This window comes from Suncus etruscus, chromosome 12 (assembly GCF_024139225.1).
Source record: "Suncus etruscus isolate mSunEtr1 chromosome 12, mSunEtr1.pri.cur, whole genome shotgun sequence".
NCBI lineage: Eukaryota > Metazoa > Chordata > Mammalia > Eulipotyphla > Soricidae > Suncus > Suncus etruscus.
Genome location: NC_064859.1, coordinates 68709006 through 68726319, shown reverse-complemented (window position 1 = coordinate 68726319; position 17314 = coordinate 68709006). Strand labels below are relative to the sequence as shown.

Genomic DNA, 17314 nt, shown 5'->3' with positions numbered 1-17314 from the left:
AAGAAAAAAAGGAATTCTATAAGCTACCCAGGAGGAATAAGAATGTTTCAAATCTCTGGCATGGAAATAAGATTGGCATAAGATATTCCCAAACATTTCTGCTTCATTCTAGATAGACATTGTGCTGAGGAGGATAACTACCATGACTTCCATGCATGCATTGGTGAAATCTCAGATATGTGGGCTTCCATACTAGTATCTTGAAATCATATTGTTGGCCCATTCATTGCAGACATGAAGTTGCAACTTTCTACAAAATTATTGTAGATGAACCAAGAAAGAAGACATGTGGAGATTTCTACAGAAATTATGATTTGAAAAATATTTTAAGAGATGAGAAAGGTTGGTATCATTTTCTGAGTGCAGAGTTATTTAGAAACTAAAAGAATTGTTCGGGCTGACTTCCAGAGAAGTATGTCACTGGCCTCTGTTTCTCTGGACTTTGACACATGAAGATTTGTGCTAAATATAGTTTCTCTTGATAAAAAAAAAGTTTTAAATACCATGAGGGAGGGAAATGAATTATCATTTGCAAACATGTAAAACAAAAACAACTTCAAGTGAGATAGCAAAGATAAAGAAAAGAGACTGAGGACCATAGTGTTTGCCTTGAATGTAGTCGATCAATCCCTCACATCCCATAGGGTCCCCTCACCAGTAAGGAGTAATTTCTAATTGCAGAGGCAGGAGCAATCTCGAACAGCAAAAGACATAATTCCCCCTGCCCCAAAATTAAAAAAAAAAAGTTAGACTGAGAATCAAAATTTTCATCTCTGATACATTGGCTTTAAGTTGAAACCTAGTGAATGAGCAAAATGTAGTCAGAGTAGGAGAAGAGTGCTCTGAGGACAGAGTGGACAGCACTTGCACAGGGGAGGAAAGAGTAAGCATATTTCAGTTGAAGAAAGGGATCAGTGCCCATAAACATGAAAAAAAAATATATATATACAGGTAAGGAAAGGGATCTGCACAGGTGAAGAAAGGGACAGAACCTATAAAAGTGAGGAAAGAGAAAACATCTAGACAGTACTTGCACATGAGAGGCAGAGGAGACAGGATGTAGTTGGTCCAAAAAAGCTTCAAGGAGCTGAAGAAAACAACACTCAACGTGGTGCTTGGGGCTCATGAAAGACACCAACATGTAAGATATGGAGAAATAATATGAGCCAGCCCTTGGATACAATAGTAGCACACCATAGCAATGAAGCAGGCCAGACGTTATCAGCTATCTGTGGCTACCTGTGAGCAACTGTAGCTATCTGCTCCCACTGGACCAAAACTCATTGAAGACAGAATTCATATTTGACCAGGCTTGGCCTCCCCACACATCGAAAAAGATCTTGACATAGGACTTCTGTGAACACTGATAGAAAATGAGCATCCAGAATATCTTCTAGCATTTCTTTTATGAGGGAATTACCTACATTAACTATTCATTTACTTCCAAAATCTAACTATCTGAACTGACCCCTCAACTAAAACTAGTAGGAATGACATGAAATCAAACTTTACAAATAGATGAAGATGCAGGCCAGGCAAACAAGGTCAAGTGTACATCTAAACAGGTGAGTGCTCAGTTCTGGTTTTTCTTTTTTTAATTTTTTTGTTTTGTTTTGTTAGGAGTGGGGACTCACCCATCAGTGTTCAAGTGTTATCCTGGCTCTTTACCCAGGAATCTCTCTCCTAGAAGGCTGAGGATGGTGATAACGAACCATATAGGGTGCCAGGGAAAAAACCCAGGTTGGCTTACAGCAGGTAAGAAACTTACCTGCTGTACTATCATACTGGACCTTATTCAGTTCCAGTCTTTTGTTATGTTTTGGTTTGGTTTTTGGTGTTTTTTGTTTTGTCTTGTGGGTCACACCGTCGGCGCTCAAGGGTCACTCCTGGCTCTGCACTCAAAAATCGCTCCTGGCAGGCTTGGGCTACCATATGGGATGCCAGGATTTGAACCACCATCCATCTTGGATCAGCTGTGTGCAAGGCAAATGCCCTATCACTGTGCTATCTCTCTGGCCCCCACTTCCAGTCTTAACTATAATTCTAGGGCACCAAAACATTCATTTGAATCCAATCAAAACCACCCAACTATAAGTTACCTGGTAATGCTTACCATCATTCATTTCTTTTTTCTTAATAAATGAATTTACCTATTTATTGGTTTTTGGGCCACACCCAGCAGCACTCAGGGGTCACTCCTAGCTCTGTGCTCCTATAAAGTTTGATATCATGTCATCCTACCAGCTTTAGTTGGGGAGTCAATTCAGATTGTTAGATTTTGGAAGTAAATGCCTTGCAAGCAGCCAATCTAGGTTCTAATCCTGTCAAACCATATGGTCCCCAGCACCCATCAGGAGTGATATCTGAACTCAGTGCCAAGAGTATAGCTGGGTGTGGCCCAAACCAAAAAAACAGATAATAAATGTGAGTTTAAGCCAGCATTTAATGGAAAGTACCCTGAATCCTTGTTGGAGTTTCTGGAGAAGAGAAGAGCATAGTCAGAAGGTCAGAAAAGCTCCTCTTATCGTACTAGTTGCAAGCACCCTCCCAGATCCCCTTTCTACATCTTTATTTGTTTGTTTGTTTTGGTTTTTGGGTCACACCGGCATCGCTCAGAGGTTACTCCTGGCTCTACGCTCAGAAATCGCTCCTGGCAGGCTCAGGGGACCACATGGGATGCCGGGATTAAAACCACTGTCCTTCTGCATACGAGGCAAATGACCTACCTCCATGCTATCTCTCCAGCCCCTTTTCTGCATCTTTAAAAGCATTGGGTCCAGTAGATGCCAGGCTGGTGGCTGCAGTGGAAAGCCCTGTGTCTCCCTTACCATCTCCACTCTAGTGCTTCAGTGGGCACAGCAAGATAGCAAGGAGCCTGGGCGATGGCATTGCTCCCTGCATGTCCCTCGTAGGCCTTCTCCTCAGAGACAAACATTCATCTTGAACAAAGAGGCTTGCAAGCACTGTGGTAGGGTTTGAAATGTTGCTTATCCATCATCCTCAGGGGGCCATGAAGACCTATGCCGCTGGTGCTAATAACTGAGTGCTGTATTCCTATAAACCTCTCCACTCAAAAAATTATGTGCATTCAATAATGTACACCTGGGGAGAACAATCGCCTTTCTCCCACATCCTTTTCTTATCAGGTATTGATTTGAGTCTCGTTTACCACATCAAGTTCTAAATGACATGGTATTTCTCTACCAGGAGTGGCGAACACGCCAACGATCTAGCTCATTTTCCACCATCATTAACAAACCACTCGCTCCTCTCTCAAAGAAATAAAGAAAATGTGGCTGGTATTTACTACTTGCTGGCCTCCCTGCAAATCATATAAAAATCCAAGCAGAACGCTTTCACATAAATTGCATCTGGGGTGATTGTCGATCCAGCTAGCAAGGCACGTGCCAGCTGTTTTCTGCAGAATGAGATTTTGTGATGTATTTGCAGCCAGTGGAGGAAGTTATAGATGTTTCTGGCTGTAGAGATACTTGTTTCTATGGCTGAACAAAGAAATCCATGCCAGCTGCTAGCCTGCTCAAGTACTCAAATGCAAATGCCAGCACAGACATGGGATGGGAGAGGAGACAGGCAAGGGTTCAAGAAGAGAAATTTCTAAATGTACATGTCGCTCAGGTCTCATCCATGTATGGAGGGACAATAATAACTAATTTTCCAGTTTGATATCTGTAAGATTAGAGTGGGGAGGTAACACAGGGATAATTGGCACAAGGCATGTACCAATCTATAAAGGTAGTTACAAGACTAATAATGACACGTTATCCTTGAACTAGGGAAGAGTCACAACTATTTGTGGGAGAAAGAAATAATCTTTTCTTAGTGAGTGAAAAATTAGTTGTAGCAGAGGATGCTTTTATGTATTTTAGCAAGCTACTGCTCAGAAAATTTTGAAAACAGAAGGAGTAAACTCAAAGAACTGGAACACATGCTTTGCATTCAGGGGCCCTAACTTTGATCCCTAACATGCACAGCTCCCAGAGAATTTTCAGGTATAACTGATTATTCCAGGAATAATTCTCTGCTTGGTCCCCAAGCACATCATGGTAGCCCTGATGATCCTTGACACCACAGGACTCTCCACTTAACCATCTAGTCCAGAAGGTTAAGTTTTATCAGGGTGGGGGCCACTGCAATAGCACAGTGGGGAGGGCAATGACCTTGTATGTGGCTGACCTGGTTTTGGTCCTCAGCATCCCATATAATCCCTTGAACCTTTTAGGAGTAATTTCTGAGCACAGAGCCAGGAGTAACCCCTGACTGCCCCTGGGTGTGGCTCCCAACTCAACAAATAAAAGGGTGGCTCCTGAACCCCAAGTACAGATTGGGAGGTTTGCCAAAAACTAAAATAAATAACTTTACCCTTTCTCTTTCTTTTTTCTTTTGTTTTCTCTCATTCTTCTCTTGGTTTTTTAATCAACCACAATGATACTTAAAAACACTCCTGGCAGTGGTCAGGAAATCATGTCATGTAGGACATAGTTCAATGGACTGCAGTACATGCTTCGAATGATTTGATCGCTGGCATTACATAGTAACTGAGTAACTTCAAGTAAGTTATTGGATATTTATTTTACAACTAATTTATTTTACAGCTAATGCCCAAACAGGAATACAAAACTCAGGGACATGAGAAGATCCCCATTGACCCTTTGGTGGATAATCACCATAATGGCTTCCTTCAGATGGAATGAGTGTGCAATGCCTGTCACTGGAATATTGGCACACATGTAAATTAAAATCAGTTGTGGGGCCAGAGTGGTCGTGAGGAGCTGTAAGGCATCTGCCTTGCTGGCACTAGCGTAGGATGGACAGCGGTTTAATCCCCCAGTGTCCCATCTGGCCCCCCAAGCCCCCAAGCGCTAGAGGTAAGGTATCTGCCTTGCAAGCGCTAGCCAAGGAAAGGACCACGGTTCAATCCCCCGGCGTCCCATATGGTTCCCCCCAAGCCAGGGGCAATTTCTGAGCGCATAGCCAGGAGTAACCCCTGAGCATCACTGAGTGTGGCCCAATTAAACTAAATAAATAAATAAATAAATCAGTTGTAAAATAAAACCCCAAAAGTTGTGAGACTACCCCATGCACCTTATCTCTAACCCAGGCAACAGGTCTGAAGAAGCTTCGTAGCAATGAAAGATTAATAAACCAAGACAGGGGCCAGAGCAGTGGTGCAGCAGTTAGGCATTTGCCTTGCACGCAACTGACCTATGATGGACCCAGGTTTGATCCCCTTGTGTCCCATATAGTCCCCCAAGCCAGGAGCAATTTTTGAGTGCATAGCAGGAGTAACCCCTGAGCATCACAGGGTATGACCCAAAAACCAAAAATAAAATAAAATAAACCAAGCCAGTCAGAAGAGAGTCAAGGAGTCAATTTATTTCACTTGCCCCGTGGTATCTCTCTCAGCACCAATCCAGAACTCTCTTTATTTATTTATTTTTTTTTTTTTTTGGTTTTTCGGGCCACACCCATTTGATGCTCAGGGGTTACTCCTGGCTACGCGCTCAGAAATTGCCCCTGGCTTGGGGGGAACCATATGGGACGCCGGGGGATTGAACCGTGGTCCTTTCCTTGGCTAGCGCTTGCAAGGCAGATACCTTACCTCTAGCGCCACCTCGCCGGCCCCAAGAACTCTCTTTATTAATCCATTCCCCGTTCATCAGAAGGCAGAAGGTTGAGAGACAAAATTACTTATCCAGGTGGGCTTTTACATATCAAAGGCCAGAGAGATAGCATATAGGTAAGGTATTTGCCTTGCATGCAGAAGGATGATGTTTCAAATTCCCCAAGCCTGCCAGGAGCGATTTCTGAGCGTACAACCAGGAGTAACCCCTAAGTGCTGCCAGATGTGACCCAAAAAAAAAAAAAAAAGAGGGGAGAGAGAGAGAGAGAGAGATTTAAGGGAAAGAGGAAGATGGAGGTGGAGGAATGCCTTTGTTTTGGATTAATAGCTGGGTGTCATCTTACAATGGTATATACCAGGTTTGTATGTCAGAATGCAATAACCAGTTCTTATCACAAACACAGAAGGGAGATTGCCAGCTAGTGGCACACTAACTTAACTGAGGTCATCAATCCTATGTGTGCTGATCCAATCACCATTTTATATACCTTAAATACATGCAGCATCTATTTCTCAATCATACCTCAGAAAGCTAGAACTAAAAGATTAAGAAATTCTGGGAACTGGAGAGATAGTACAGCAGGTAGGGCACTTGCTTTGCATGTGGTCAATTGAGTTCTATCCTTAGCCTATCCCTAACCTCAAGCACCACTAGGAGTAATCCCTGAACACAGAGCCACTGTGCACTGTCAGGTGTGTGTGGCCCCAAAATAAATAAATAAATAAATAAATAAATAAATAAATAAATAAATAAATAAAGCCAGACTTCAAATTTAGAGGTTCAAAGAAAGCACACACTGGTAAAGGCTCTTGTCTGGCAGTTCAATCCTCAGCACTGTAGATGATCCCGCAAAAAAAACCAGGAGTGACACTCAAGCATATTGTCAAGAGAAAGCCTTAACCATAGCTAGGTGTGGCCCAAAAAGAAAAAAAAATCAATTCAGAAATTTCTCTACCAGATGTATCCTTTTGGTCTTAATAGACTGGATCTGTCTCATTACAAAATAATTTAAATCTATATCATGCTCAAAGTCCCACACATGCACACTACCTCAGTGCCACTCAGCAGAGTCCTTCACTGCCCAGGGAGAACATGCCCTAGGGTTCATGTCCCATTTATGATATAATCTGAGGAAGCTTCATCCTTGAAGCTCAAGGACACCAAGAACACCATTAGGTTTTGTTTGGGGGGCACATCTGGCAGCACTGAGGTGTTACTTCAAAATTACTCAAAAATTACTCCTGGCAGCCTTAGGGGACTATATGGGATGCCAGAGATCGAACCCAGGTCAGCCATGTGCAAGGCAAATGCTTTACCTGCTATGCTATCACTCCAGGCCCTAGGCCTACACTCATAGATAGTGTCTTTGCCCAGTGGTTTTAGTAGTGCTCCACTGACTCAGATATGGGGTATGATAAAAGGAGACTCAGGGTCCTTTGGTGTGCCCTACAGAGGAGAGGAGAGGCATCCCTGCATGCAAGTTGGGCCAGCTCAAACTCATTGGATTGTGCAAAAACCATAATCAGAAACCAAAAAGCTCTGGATCAGAAGTGCTCTTGATGGACTGAAAAGAGCTCCGGGGTGTGGCCTCTGTGCATTACCACTAGTTACAGCCTGAGAAGTCCCAGTACCACTGGGCCTGATATGCGTTTCATCACCAGAGCTGAGCAACAAATCATTGGATCAGCAGAGTCAGGCCAAGGATCCCTGGGAGTGGCCCACAGGATCCTGAGCACTGCTTGAGGACACCCTTTCACCTGCCCCTTCCCAAAGAACTTAATAACAAGATATATCTGCACAGAGATACTGACAATTTCTCATCACCTGGTGAATGCTGCTAAGCTATAGAAAGTTGAGACTGGTAACCCAATGGACAGTTCAGAATTCCACAAATCCATATTCAATTATAACCGCCTATTTTCTGTAATCAGTTTTCTTTTTCTTTTTCTCTTTCTTTTTAATTTTGGGGACATTCCCAGCAGTGTTCCTGGGTTTTATTTTAAGTCGTGTCTATTTTTATTTTAAGTAGAACTAAGAAAGGACAATTTACAATTTTGATCTTGCTTTAGTATATACCGATTTTCTATTGTAATCATACACATACCCTCATTTGTGTTTGCTGCTTTGTTCCACTACCTGAAATGCTCAGGAGAAACTCCTGATTGTGCATAGGTACCACTCCTGGTAGTGTAGGGGGGCCAAGGCAGTGGTCAGAAAACCATATGCTCATGGGATCAAACCTGGTCCCTTGCATACAAAAGATACACTCAATACAATGAAATATCTCTCTCCAGTCCTATTGATGTATATCTGTGTGTCCTTTAAAATCTCCTTTTGTGGGGCCGGAGAGATAGCATGGAGGTAAGGTGTTTGCCTTTCATGCAGAAGGTCATCGGTTCGAATCCCGGCGTCCCATATGGTCCCCTGTGCCTGCCAGGAGCAATTTCTGAGCATGGAGCCAGGAGTAACCCCTGAGCACTGCCGGGTGTGACCCAAAAACCACAAAAAAAAAAAAAAAAAAAAAAAAAAATCTCCTTTTGTGTTTGTCCCAGAAAAGAGGAGATTTGGAACCTAAGTCAGGAATTGTGAGATGCCCCATGTGACACTGAGAGCAAACACAAATGACTTTAAGGATCTGAGACTTTAAGAATCTGACCACAGGTCCGGTGAGGTGGTGCTAGAGGTAAGGTGCCTGCCTTGCAAGCACTAGCCAAGGAAGGACCACGGTTCGATCTCCCAGCATCCCATATGGTCCCCCCCTGGTCAAACGAGTGTGGCCTGAAAAACCAAAAAAAAAAAAAAAAAAAAAGAATCTGACCACTAATGTCTTTAACCTGCAAACCTGCACTACTCAGGAAGTAGTTCTCACTTTTAATTCTCACCATACCCTAAGGGAGCTTTCTGTTCTGGATATGACGCACAGAGGAAATGCAACTGGTGAGATCCAGGAAGAGACTTATCACAACACACAGCTTATTCTCAGCACACTTATAATGAATGTCCTGCCTGTCCTAGAAGAGTCATTTCATGCAAATGTGATCAAAAGTGTCTGTGAGACCCAGAACAGGGGGCTGCTTGCCAACCACTCCACATTTCTTGGAAGCCACTAAGAAGAATTTCATTAACAGGATAGATAAAACCCATGCATGAAGGTCTAGTGTACATCCCATCTCCCCATGTGGGGTCACAGACTCGGCAGGGTCTCCCTTTCCCAAAAGCCAGACTGGAAGAAGATCAGGAGCTGGATGTTCACCCATCTGGATGAGGAATGACTTCCAAACAGAAAGCCCACATTCACTCCACTTCTTCCAACTTATAATGGACAGTTCTAGGAAGCTAGCTCAAAGGCCTTGCATGCATGAGGCCCCATGTTCAAGCCCCAGCACCATATGCTTCCTAAATCACTGTGGCTCTGGTGGCCCCTAGCATGGCAGGAACTGAGAGGCAGCATCATATCACTGGGCCTGATGTTAGCTGAATATTCCTAGGAGAGGTCTTCAAACTATCTGAGCACTTGAGAGGTTCCCACCCCACAAAAAAAAAAAAAAATCTGCTATTCCAAAGTGCATCCATCTCAATAACCAAGGAGGAAGGAGCCAAAATTGCTCCCGAATGACCCACACAGGTTAGACAGTTTCTTTCAACATAATCAGACTTAGTTCAAAGTGTCAGTCAGCATGGTGGGGGCCTGAGAGAGAACTTTCAAGGTCGAATATGTGCTTGGCTCACAGGACGTCCGAGCAGCAGCTCCCACACTATATATTTCCCCAAATACCACTGGGAATGACCCTGAACAAACACAGACTAGGGAGTAGCCCCTAAGCACTCCAGGTATGACCCAAAAACAAGCAAAAGAGGGGCCAGAGAGATAGCATGGAGGTAAGGCGTTTGCCTCTCATGCAGAAGATCAGTGGTTCAAATCCCGGCGTCCCATATGGTCCCCTGAGCCGGCCAGGAGCGATTTCTGAGCATAGATCCAGGAGTAACCCCTGAGCACTGCCGGGTGTGACCCAAAAACAAAACAAAACAAGCAAAAGAAAGAGCATCTGCATGTTAAGGATAATGGAACTGCACAGCGCTCGCCTGGTGTAGCTGAAGGGCTCTAGGGCTGCTTTGGTTTTTCACATAGCAATTGAATCAGCCAGATACCCCTTACCACACAGACTCCCCTAGGAAATCCTCTGCTATAAGTCCTGATCCCTGTCCCTCATCAGAGCCTCAGACAGAATCTCCCATCATCACCCTAGACTTGTTCTCCCAAGGGGAACTGGATTAAGCTTTCCTTCCTTCCTTCCTTCCTTCCTTCCTTCCTTCCTTCCTTCCTTCCTTCCTTCCTTCCTTCTTTTTCCTTCCTTCCTTCCTTCCTTCCTTTTCTTTCTTTCTTTCTATCTTTCTTTGTTTTCTGGGCCACACCTGGCAGTCTTCAGGACTTAGGCCTGGTTTTGTGCTCAAGAATTACTCCTGGCAGGTTCAGGGGACCTATAGAATCCCTAGGATCAGACATGTGTCAGGCATAAAAGTAAACACCCTACCAATGTACTCTCATGTTAGGGTATTGCTTAGCATATCTTCAACTCAGGTTCAATTCCTGGTACCATGTGATCTTCCTAACATTATTGCATGCAGCCCTGGAGGTCTCTCAAAACTTCAGGGCCTAAACAGCATCGCACCCCCTGATCCCTGCATTGTAAATCCTGAAGCTGCCTCAGCTGAGAATCACCAGGAATCCTCTCCAAACTTCTTTCTTTTGTTTTTTGTTTATTGTTTTTGGGACTACACCTGACAATGCTCAGCTCTTGCTCCTGGTTCTGCACTCAGGAATTAGTGATGGTGCTCAGGAGATCATATGGGATACCAGGGATGAAACCTGAGTGTTGTGTACGTAAACATTTTAATGGGATTATTATGTTACTGACCCTACCCTGATCGGTGATTGTGCCCTACCCTAGAGTGTGACCTGGCATTCTGCTCTCACCCTAGGTGGTACCTGATCCCACCATTGGGTGGTACCTGATTCTGGGGCATAAAAACAGGGTCTGTGGAAGGTGGAAGGCTTTTTTCCTGGGCCTATTCTTAGGCCTTTGGGCTTCGGCCTCTTCACGGAATAAAGAGCTGTTTTCTTTGGAAGCCTGACTGCTTGTTGACTTTCTTCCCGCTGCATTCACCACAGAACCGCCGACTGAACAGGGTAACAGACGTGTGGTCTGAGCTGGAGGAGAAAGGCCTCATCCTCCATCCCTCCATCAGTCAACCTCTTCAGGGGATGACTTGCAACACCTGAGTTGACTTACTGTGCAAGGCAAGCTCCCTATCAGCTGTCCACTCCACCCTCCAAACTTCTTTCTGACTTTTAAACATCTTCATTTGAACTAAGCCCCTCAAGTTATGGATCTGGTACTGGTTAGGAATGACAAAGTTTTAAAACTTTCCCATGCTTCATAGAAACTGCTGACTTCCTTGTGGAGGAAGAGTTTGATTTTGGTTTGGTTTTGTTTGTTTTTTAAGCCACACTTAGTGGTGCTCAGGGGCTATTTCTGATCTAGGCTATTTCTGATGGCAACATGTGTTGCCAGGGATCGATCCCTTGTCTCTTGTGTACAAAGCATAAACTCCAACCCTTTGAAATATCTGTCAGACCCCAAAGCTGATGACTTTCTTAAAAAGAAGATATTCAGGTCTGAGAAATAGCATGGAGGTAGTGCATTTGCCTTGCATGCAGAAGGGCGTAGTTCAAATCCCGGCATCCCATATGGTCCCCTGAGCCTGCCAGGAGCGATTTCTGAGCATAGAGCCAGGAGTAACCCCTGAGCACTGCCGGGTGTGACCCAAAAACCAAAAAAACAAAGAAGATATTCTTTTTTTTTTTTTTTTTTGGTTTTTTGGGCCACACCCAGCGGTGCTCAGGGGTTACTCCTGGCTGTCTGCTCAGAAATAGCTCCTGGCAGGCATGGGGAACCATATGGGACACCGGGATTCGAACCAACCACCTTTGGTCCTGGATCGGCTGCTTACAAGGCAAACGCCGCTGTGCTATCTCTCCGGGCCCAAAGAAGATATTCTTCTGTTCCTTTCTCCTACTAAATTTTACATTGTAGAATTTATCTTTTTTTTTTTTTTTTTTTTTTTTTTGTCACACCTGGCAGTGCTCAGGGGTTACTCCTGGCTTTATGCTCAGAAATCGCTCCTGGCAGGCTCGGGAGACCATATGGGATGCCAGGATTCGAACTAATGACCTTGTGCATGAAAGGCAAACTCCTTACCTCCATGCTAATTCTCTGGCCCCGAATTTATCTATTTTATGTCAATATAAGATGTATTTGCACAGAATTAATATTCATAATATTTATTTTTTATTTACATGACTATAAAAGAATGATATAAAACTTTTGTTTTGTTTTTGTTTGGGACCTCAACCAGTGATGCTTAGGGGTTACTCCTGGTGCCACACTCTAGAATTACTCCTAGATGTGCTCCAGGGACTCTATGGGATGCCTGAAATAGAACCCAGGTTAACAGCATGCAAGGCCAAGGCCCCTGATATAAAGTTTTTGAAAAAAAAACTATATTTGATGTGATATATGTGATGTGATATAAACTATATTTGATGTAAAATTTTGCAGAAATTAGGAGTTTAGCTCTATTAATCTATAACGTAGATGTCACCAGCTCTTCAATAAATTACTTTAAAAGATCACTCTGGGCCAAAGTGATAGCACAGTGGTAATAGGGCATTTGCCTTGCATGCTGCCGATTTGGGACAAATCTGGGTTCAATCCCCAGCATCCTCTATGGTCTCCTGAGCCTGCCAAGAGTGATTTCTTGCGTGTGTGTGTGTGTGTGTGTGTGTGTGTGTGTGTGTGTGTGTGTGTGTATGTTTTCTTTGGGGGGGAGGGGTCCACACCCGGCAGTGCTCAGGGGTTACTCCTGGCTCCATGCTCAGAAATTGCTCCTGGCAGGCACGGGGGACGCTATGGGACGCCGGGATTCGAACCGATGACCTTCTGCATGAAAGGCAAATGCCTTACCTCCATACTATCTCTCCGGCCCCGCCAAGAGTGATTTCTAAGTGCAGAGCCAGGAGTAACGCTTGAGTTACATACCACAGAAACATAAATAAATGAATAAATAAATAAATAAAATATCTCTTTTATATGTAAAATAAGAGAATAACACATGGTCAAAGTCATCAGAACTGGATATTTTCCCCCCAGGATCCCATATGGTCCCCCAAATCCCCCAGGAGCAATTTCTGAGCTAAGAGACAGGAGTAACCCCTGAGCATCTCCACGTATAACCCAAAAAACAAAAAATTAAAAAAAGAACTGAGGGCCTGGAGAGATAGCACAGCAGTGTTTGCCTTGCAAGCAACCGATCCAGGACCAAAGGTGGTTGGTTCGAATCCCGGTGTCCCATATGGTCCCCCGTGCCTGCCAGGAGCTATTGCTGAGCAGACAGCCAGGAGTAACCCCTGAGCAACGCCGGGTGTTGCCCAAAAACCGAAAAAATAAATAAATAAATAAATAAATAAATAAATAAATAAATAATAAAAAAAGAACTAAATATTTTATCTATAGATTTAAATTTAAATTGGGAAAGGGTGGGGCTGGAGAGATAGCATGGAGGTAAGGCATTTGCCTTTCATGCAAGAGGTCATCGGTTCGAATCCCAGCGTCCCATATGGTCCCCCGTGCCTGCCAGGAGCAATTTCTGAGCATGGAGCCAGGAGTAACCCCTGAGCACTGCCGGGTGTGACCCAAAAACCACAAAAAAAAAATAAATAAATAAAAAAAATAAATTGGGAAAGGGTATTAGGAGGATCCCTCAGACACTGGTCCTAAAAATAGCTCTCTGGTGATAAATGTGATGTTGGAACGATGTATGTGTGAAAAGTAGAATTAATAGTACTAGAGAGATAGCATGGAGGTAAGGCGTTTGCCTTTCATGCAGGAGGTCATCGGTTTGAATCCCTGCGTCCTATATGGTCCCCCGTGCCTGCCAGGAGCAATTTCTGAGCTTGGAGCCAGGAAAAACCCCTGAGCACTGCCGGGTGTGATCCAAAAACCACAAAAAAAAAAAAAAAGTACTATAAATCTCAGCAACTCAAGAAAAATGGTTTAAAAAATTATGTAAAGCACATCTTGGTTTTACCTATGAGAAAGACCTAGTAAGGGAGAAGATCTATCTGCCTAAGACTGTCAGTAGTCAGTATCACCCATGCATAGGTCCTAAGTGGGCACCAGGAAATGACTTAGGTTGACCCTATGTCAGTCACACTCAGGTTCCTGTCACTTTTGGGAGGCCTGGTGGGTGCTTACCTTTGAGGCCTGGGACAAGAATCTGTACGGAGCAGGCATCCTCTGGTGTTTGCTGAGGATATCCAGATGGAAGCAGAGACAGCAAGGCCAGACCAATTAGAGCCAGATCCCGCTTCATAATGAGTGTGCAAAGGACATTGACTCCTGAATAAGAAAAGAAATAAACAATGACGGGAACTCCAGAGTCCAATGACAGAGTGACAGTGTGCAGGCCAGGCAGGCCACCTCCCTGGGCAGGCACAAGCACTCTGTAGCTGCCAAGGACTCTGTCTGTCTCTGTCTCTCTTCTCTCCACATATGCACTCCTCTCACTTCTCTCTCCCTCTCTCTTTCTCTCTCTCCCACTTTCTTTCTCCCCTCTGTCTCTCCTTTTTCTTCTATCTCTCTCTCTTTCTCTCTCCTTCTTCCTCTCACCCCCTTCCCACCCTCTACCACAAATAAAAAAGTTCCCAGGTGGGACTGGAGCAGTGGCGCAAGCCATAAGGCGTCTGCCTTGCATGCACTAGCCTAGGATGGACTGCGGTTCTACCCCCAGCATCCCATATGGTCCTCCAAGTCAGGAGCTATTTTTGAGCGCATGGCCAGGAGTAATCCCTAAGCGTCACCAGGTGTGGCCAAAAAGCCAAATAAAAGAGAAAAAGTTCCCAGGAGTCTAGAGTGATAGTACAGCTGGTAGGTTCCTTGCTCCATAGGTTTCTATGCTCCAGCCTAGGGCCAGTGTGATGGGATGCCAGCCCCTTTCATAGGAAGACCCTTGAGAAACCCAAGGGACCTGGGGAGGAGTGTGTCAGTCCTACAGGGATCCATGGTAAGTTCCTCGAAGTGGCTGAGCCACAGGAGACTCGATCCTCTCCTGCCCAATACAGGAGCAGCCTTCACACTGGAAACAGATAGGCGAGGGTACCCCAAAACCTGAGGGAGGAGAAGCCATTTCCTGGTGCCGGAAAGAAAGGGGGATCCAGGAATCCAGGAAAGAAAGGGCAGGCCCAAGATGGGGTCTAAGAAGGAAGGGACAGAGCCAGGAATGGGTCCAGGAAAGAGGAAGTATCCAAGAAGAAGAATGATTAGGAAAGGGGGTGCTCGTAAGAAAGCCTATAATCCTCACTTCCATCCCCAGTGCTTCCCCTATCAGCCAGGTAGACAGTAGCCACCCCCTTACAGGCTTGGTCAAGTCACTAAGGCAAGGCAAGGCAAGAATTAAGCTTGCATTGGTCTGGAAAAAACAGACAGACCTAAGGACAGATGACAGAACTGGACAAGTGCTGCCTCCACTGTGGCAGAAGCAGGTAACAGGCAGGGAGTGACATACTCAGCCTAGGATCCTACAGCAGGTACCAGATGACACTGAGTGACAACAAGACTTGTGTTGAAAGCAGACTAGGAAGGATCTGAGAGATGACTCAAAAGGCCAAGATCCCACGATCATGCTCCCAAATCCATGGGGCCCATGTGACCCAGTTTTGCCCCACTTTCATTCCACCAGAGAACTCTGGATAGACCAACTTTCTGGTGGTCCATTCCATGTGATGGGAAGCTCCCTCTTCTGTGCTCATGAGAGCAAACCATCACTGCAGATCAGGGGAAGCCATCAGAAGCCTAGTTCTAACCAAATCCATATTCATGAGGTGGGAATGAAGGAACTTTAATGTCACCATCTCCAAGAGCCAATATCAAAGTCCATATAGAACTGAGAAGCCAGATGTGAAGGAAACAGAGCCAAAGACAGTGTGTAGCAGGCAGAGTAGAGAGCACCTCATGCTCATTAGGTGCATGTGAGACTTGTCACCTGTTATTGAGGGCTGTGAAGGGCAAGACATTTCTCAACCCTCTAGAAATGGTTGGGAAAGGTGCAGCAACATACTTTAGGACTAAGACATGAAAGGCAAGGTCCGTAGCCTAGCCAAATAGACTGCAGAGCCTTCCCTTCTGATTCTTCTAAGGCCTATTACTTGAGGCTCCCCACCTCAGTCTCTGCCAGTAGAATGAGGTATCTGTCTTTGTGGGCCAAGTTGAAGGCTCTGGGGGCTGGACAGATGCACCTTTGAGTGTAGGATTCCAGACCAGCCACAGCATTGCAGAGTGACCTGAACAGCAAGAGGAAGGGATGAGGGGAGAATCAACACTTAAGCATCACCCAAATGCTATCCAAATAACAGCAAACATGGGGGAAAATAAGAGGAGTGAAAGATGAGGACAGTCATTGGGAACTAAAAGTTAAGCAGCAAATTGGTGAAGCGGTCCATTCCTTTAATTTGATGGCACCAAAATAAGAAACTCAGATCTCCCTAAAGTGAACTATGATGTAGGGGTATGGGGTATTTGAGCAGGGGTATGAGGGAAACCAAAAGTGGTTCCAATTCTTTATGCCTTTCCTATGAGCGAATGTTTAAGCCAATAGCAATTGTAAAGTTTGTACATTCTCAACCTGAATGAGAGAGAAGGAGGAGGAGAGAGGAGAGATGTCAGGAACCTTGTGTAGGCATGAGTGTGGGGGGATGGCTGAGAGAACCAACATAAATTGCCCTGTCCCCATGAAGGACCAGCCTACATACAACATTCAGCCTTTCCCTTACAATTGCTTATCTTTCACTGGGGGAAATTCTCTCCTGAGCAGAACCAATGTGATAACAGCCCACAGCAGTGCCCAACTTTGACGACATCCCACCCTGAAAGGTAACTTAGGTACATGAAAGATATAGGACTTAGAGTCATTTGTGTCAAAGGACACAGGTGGGTAGAATATCACCAACACTGGGAAGCATCTTAGAATCAGGCCAAAGGTCAATCTGAGTGCACAAGCAAAGCACTGCCAAGTGCTGAGGCTCCAGTGTACCCCATTTCCACTCCACACCCCTTCTCAGGAAAGTCCCATCTTCCATCTAGTTCTTTACATTCATTCTTTGATGCCACTTCCCTCCCTTGGTTGTTCATGACCAGATCAGGTGACACACCTGAGTGAGGTTCACCATATACATACTCACTGAGGGCACCCATCTTTGTGGGGCTCAGCAGGGTCTCAAACTTAGTGCTGGTACTCACACACCACCGGACTGGAGTACAGCAGATGGTGCTCAGCACATGTGGAACAATTCTGGAATCAAATATGCTGCCTCATACTTGCCAGGAATGTGCTTTTTCCACTGAGCCATCCTCCGGGACTCTTCCATCCTGCCACTTCTTTTATTTTGTTTTGTTTTGTTTTGTTTTGGGGCCACACCCAGTGGCCCCACTCAGGGGTTACTCCTGGGTCTGCACTCAGAAATTGCTCCTGGCTGGCTCGGGGGACCACATGGGATACCAGGGATCAAACCTGGGTCTGTTCCAGGTCAGCCGCGTGCAAGGTAAAAGCCTTACCAA

General features: G+C 44.9%; 1 protein-coding gene across 2 annotated transcripts in view; it reads right to left on the bottom strand.

Annotated features, from left to right (window-relative positions):
* COLEC11 (collectin subfamily member 11) overlaps window positions 1-14195 on the bottom strand; it is a 45361-nt gene extending 31166 nt beyond the window's left edge. For both annotated transcript variants that reach the window (XM_049784873.1, XM_049784874.1), the window contains exon 1: window positions 13958-14195. In XM_049784873.1, the coding sequence (XP_049640830.1) occupies window positions 13958-14075 (118 nt within the window). In that variant the 5' untranslated portion in view covers window positions 14076-14195. The remainder of the gene's footprint in view (window positions 1-13957) is intronic.
* Between the last annotated feature and the right edge of the window lie 3119 nt (window positions 14196-17314).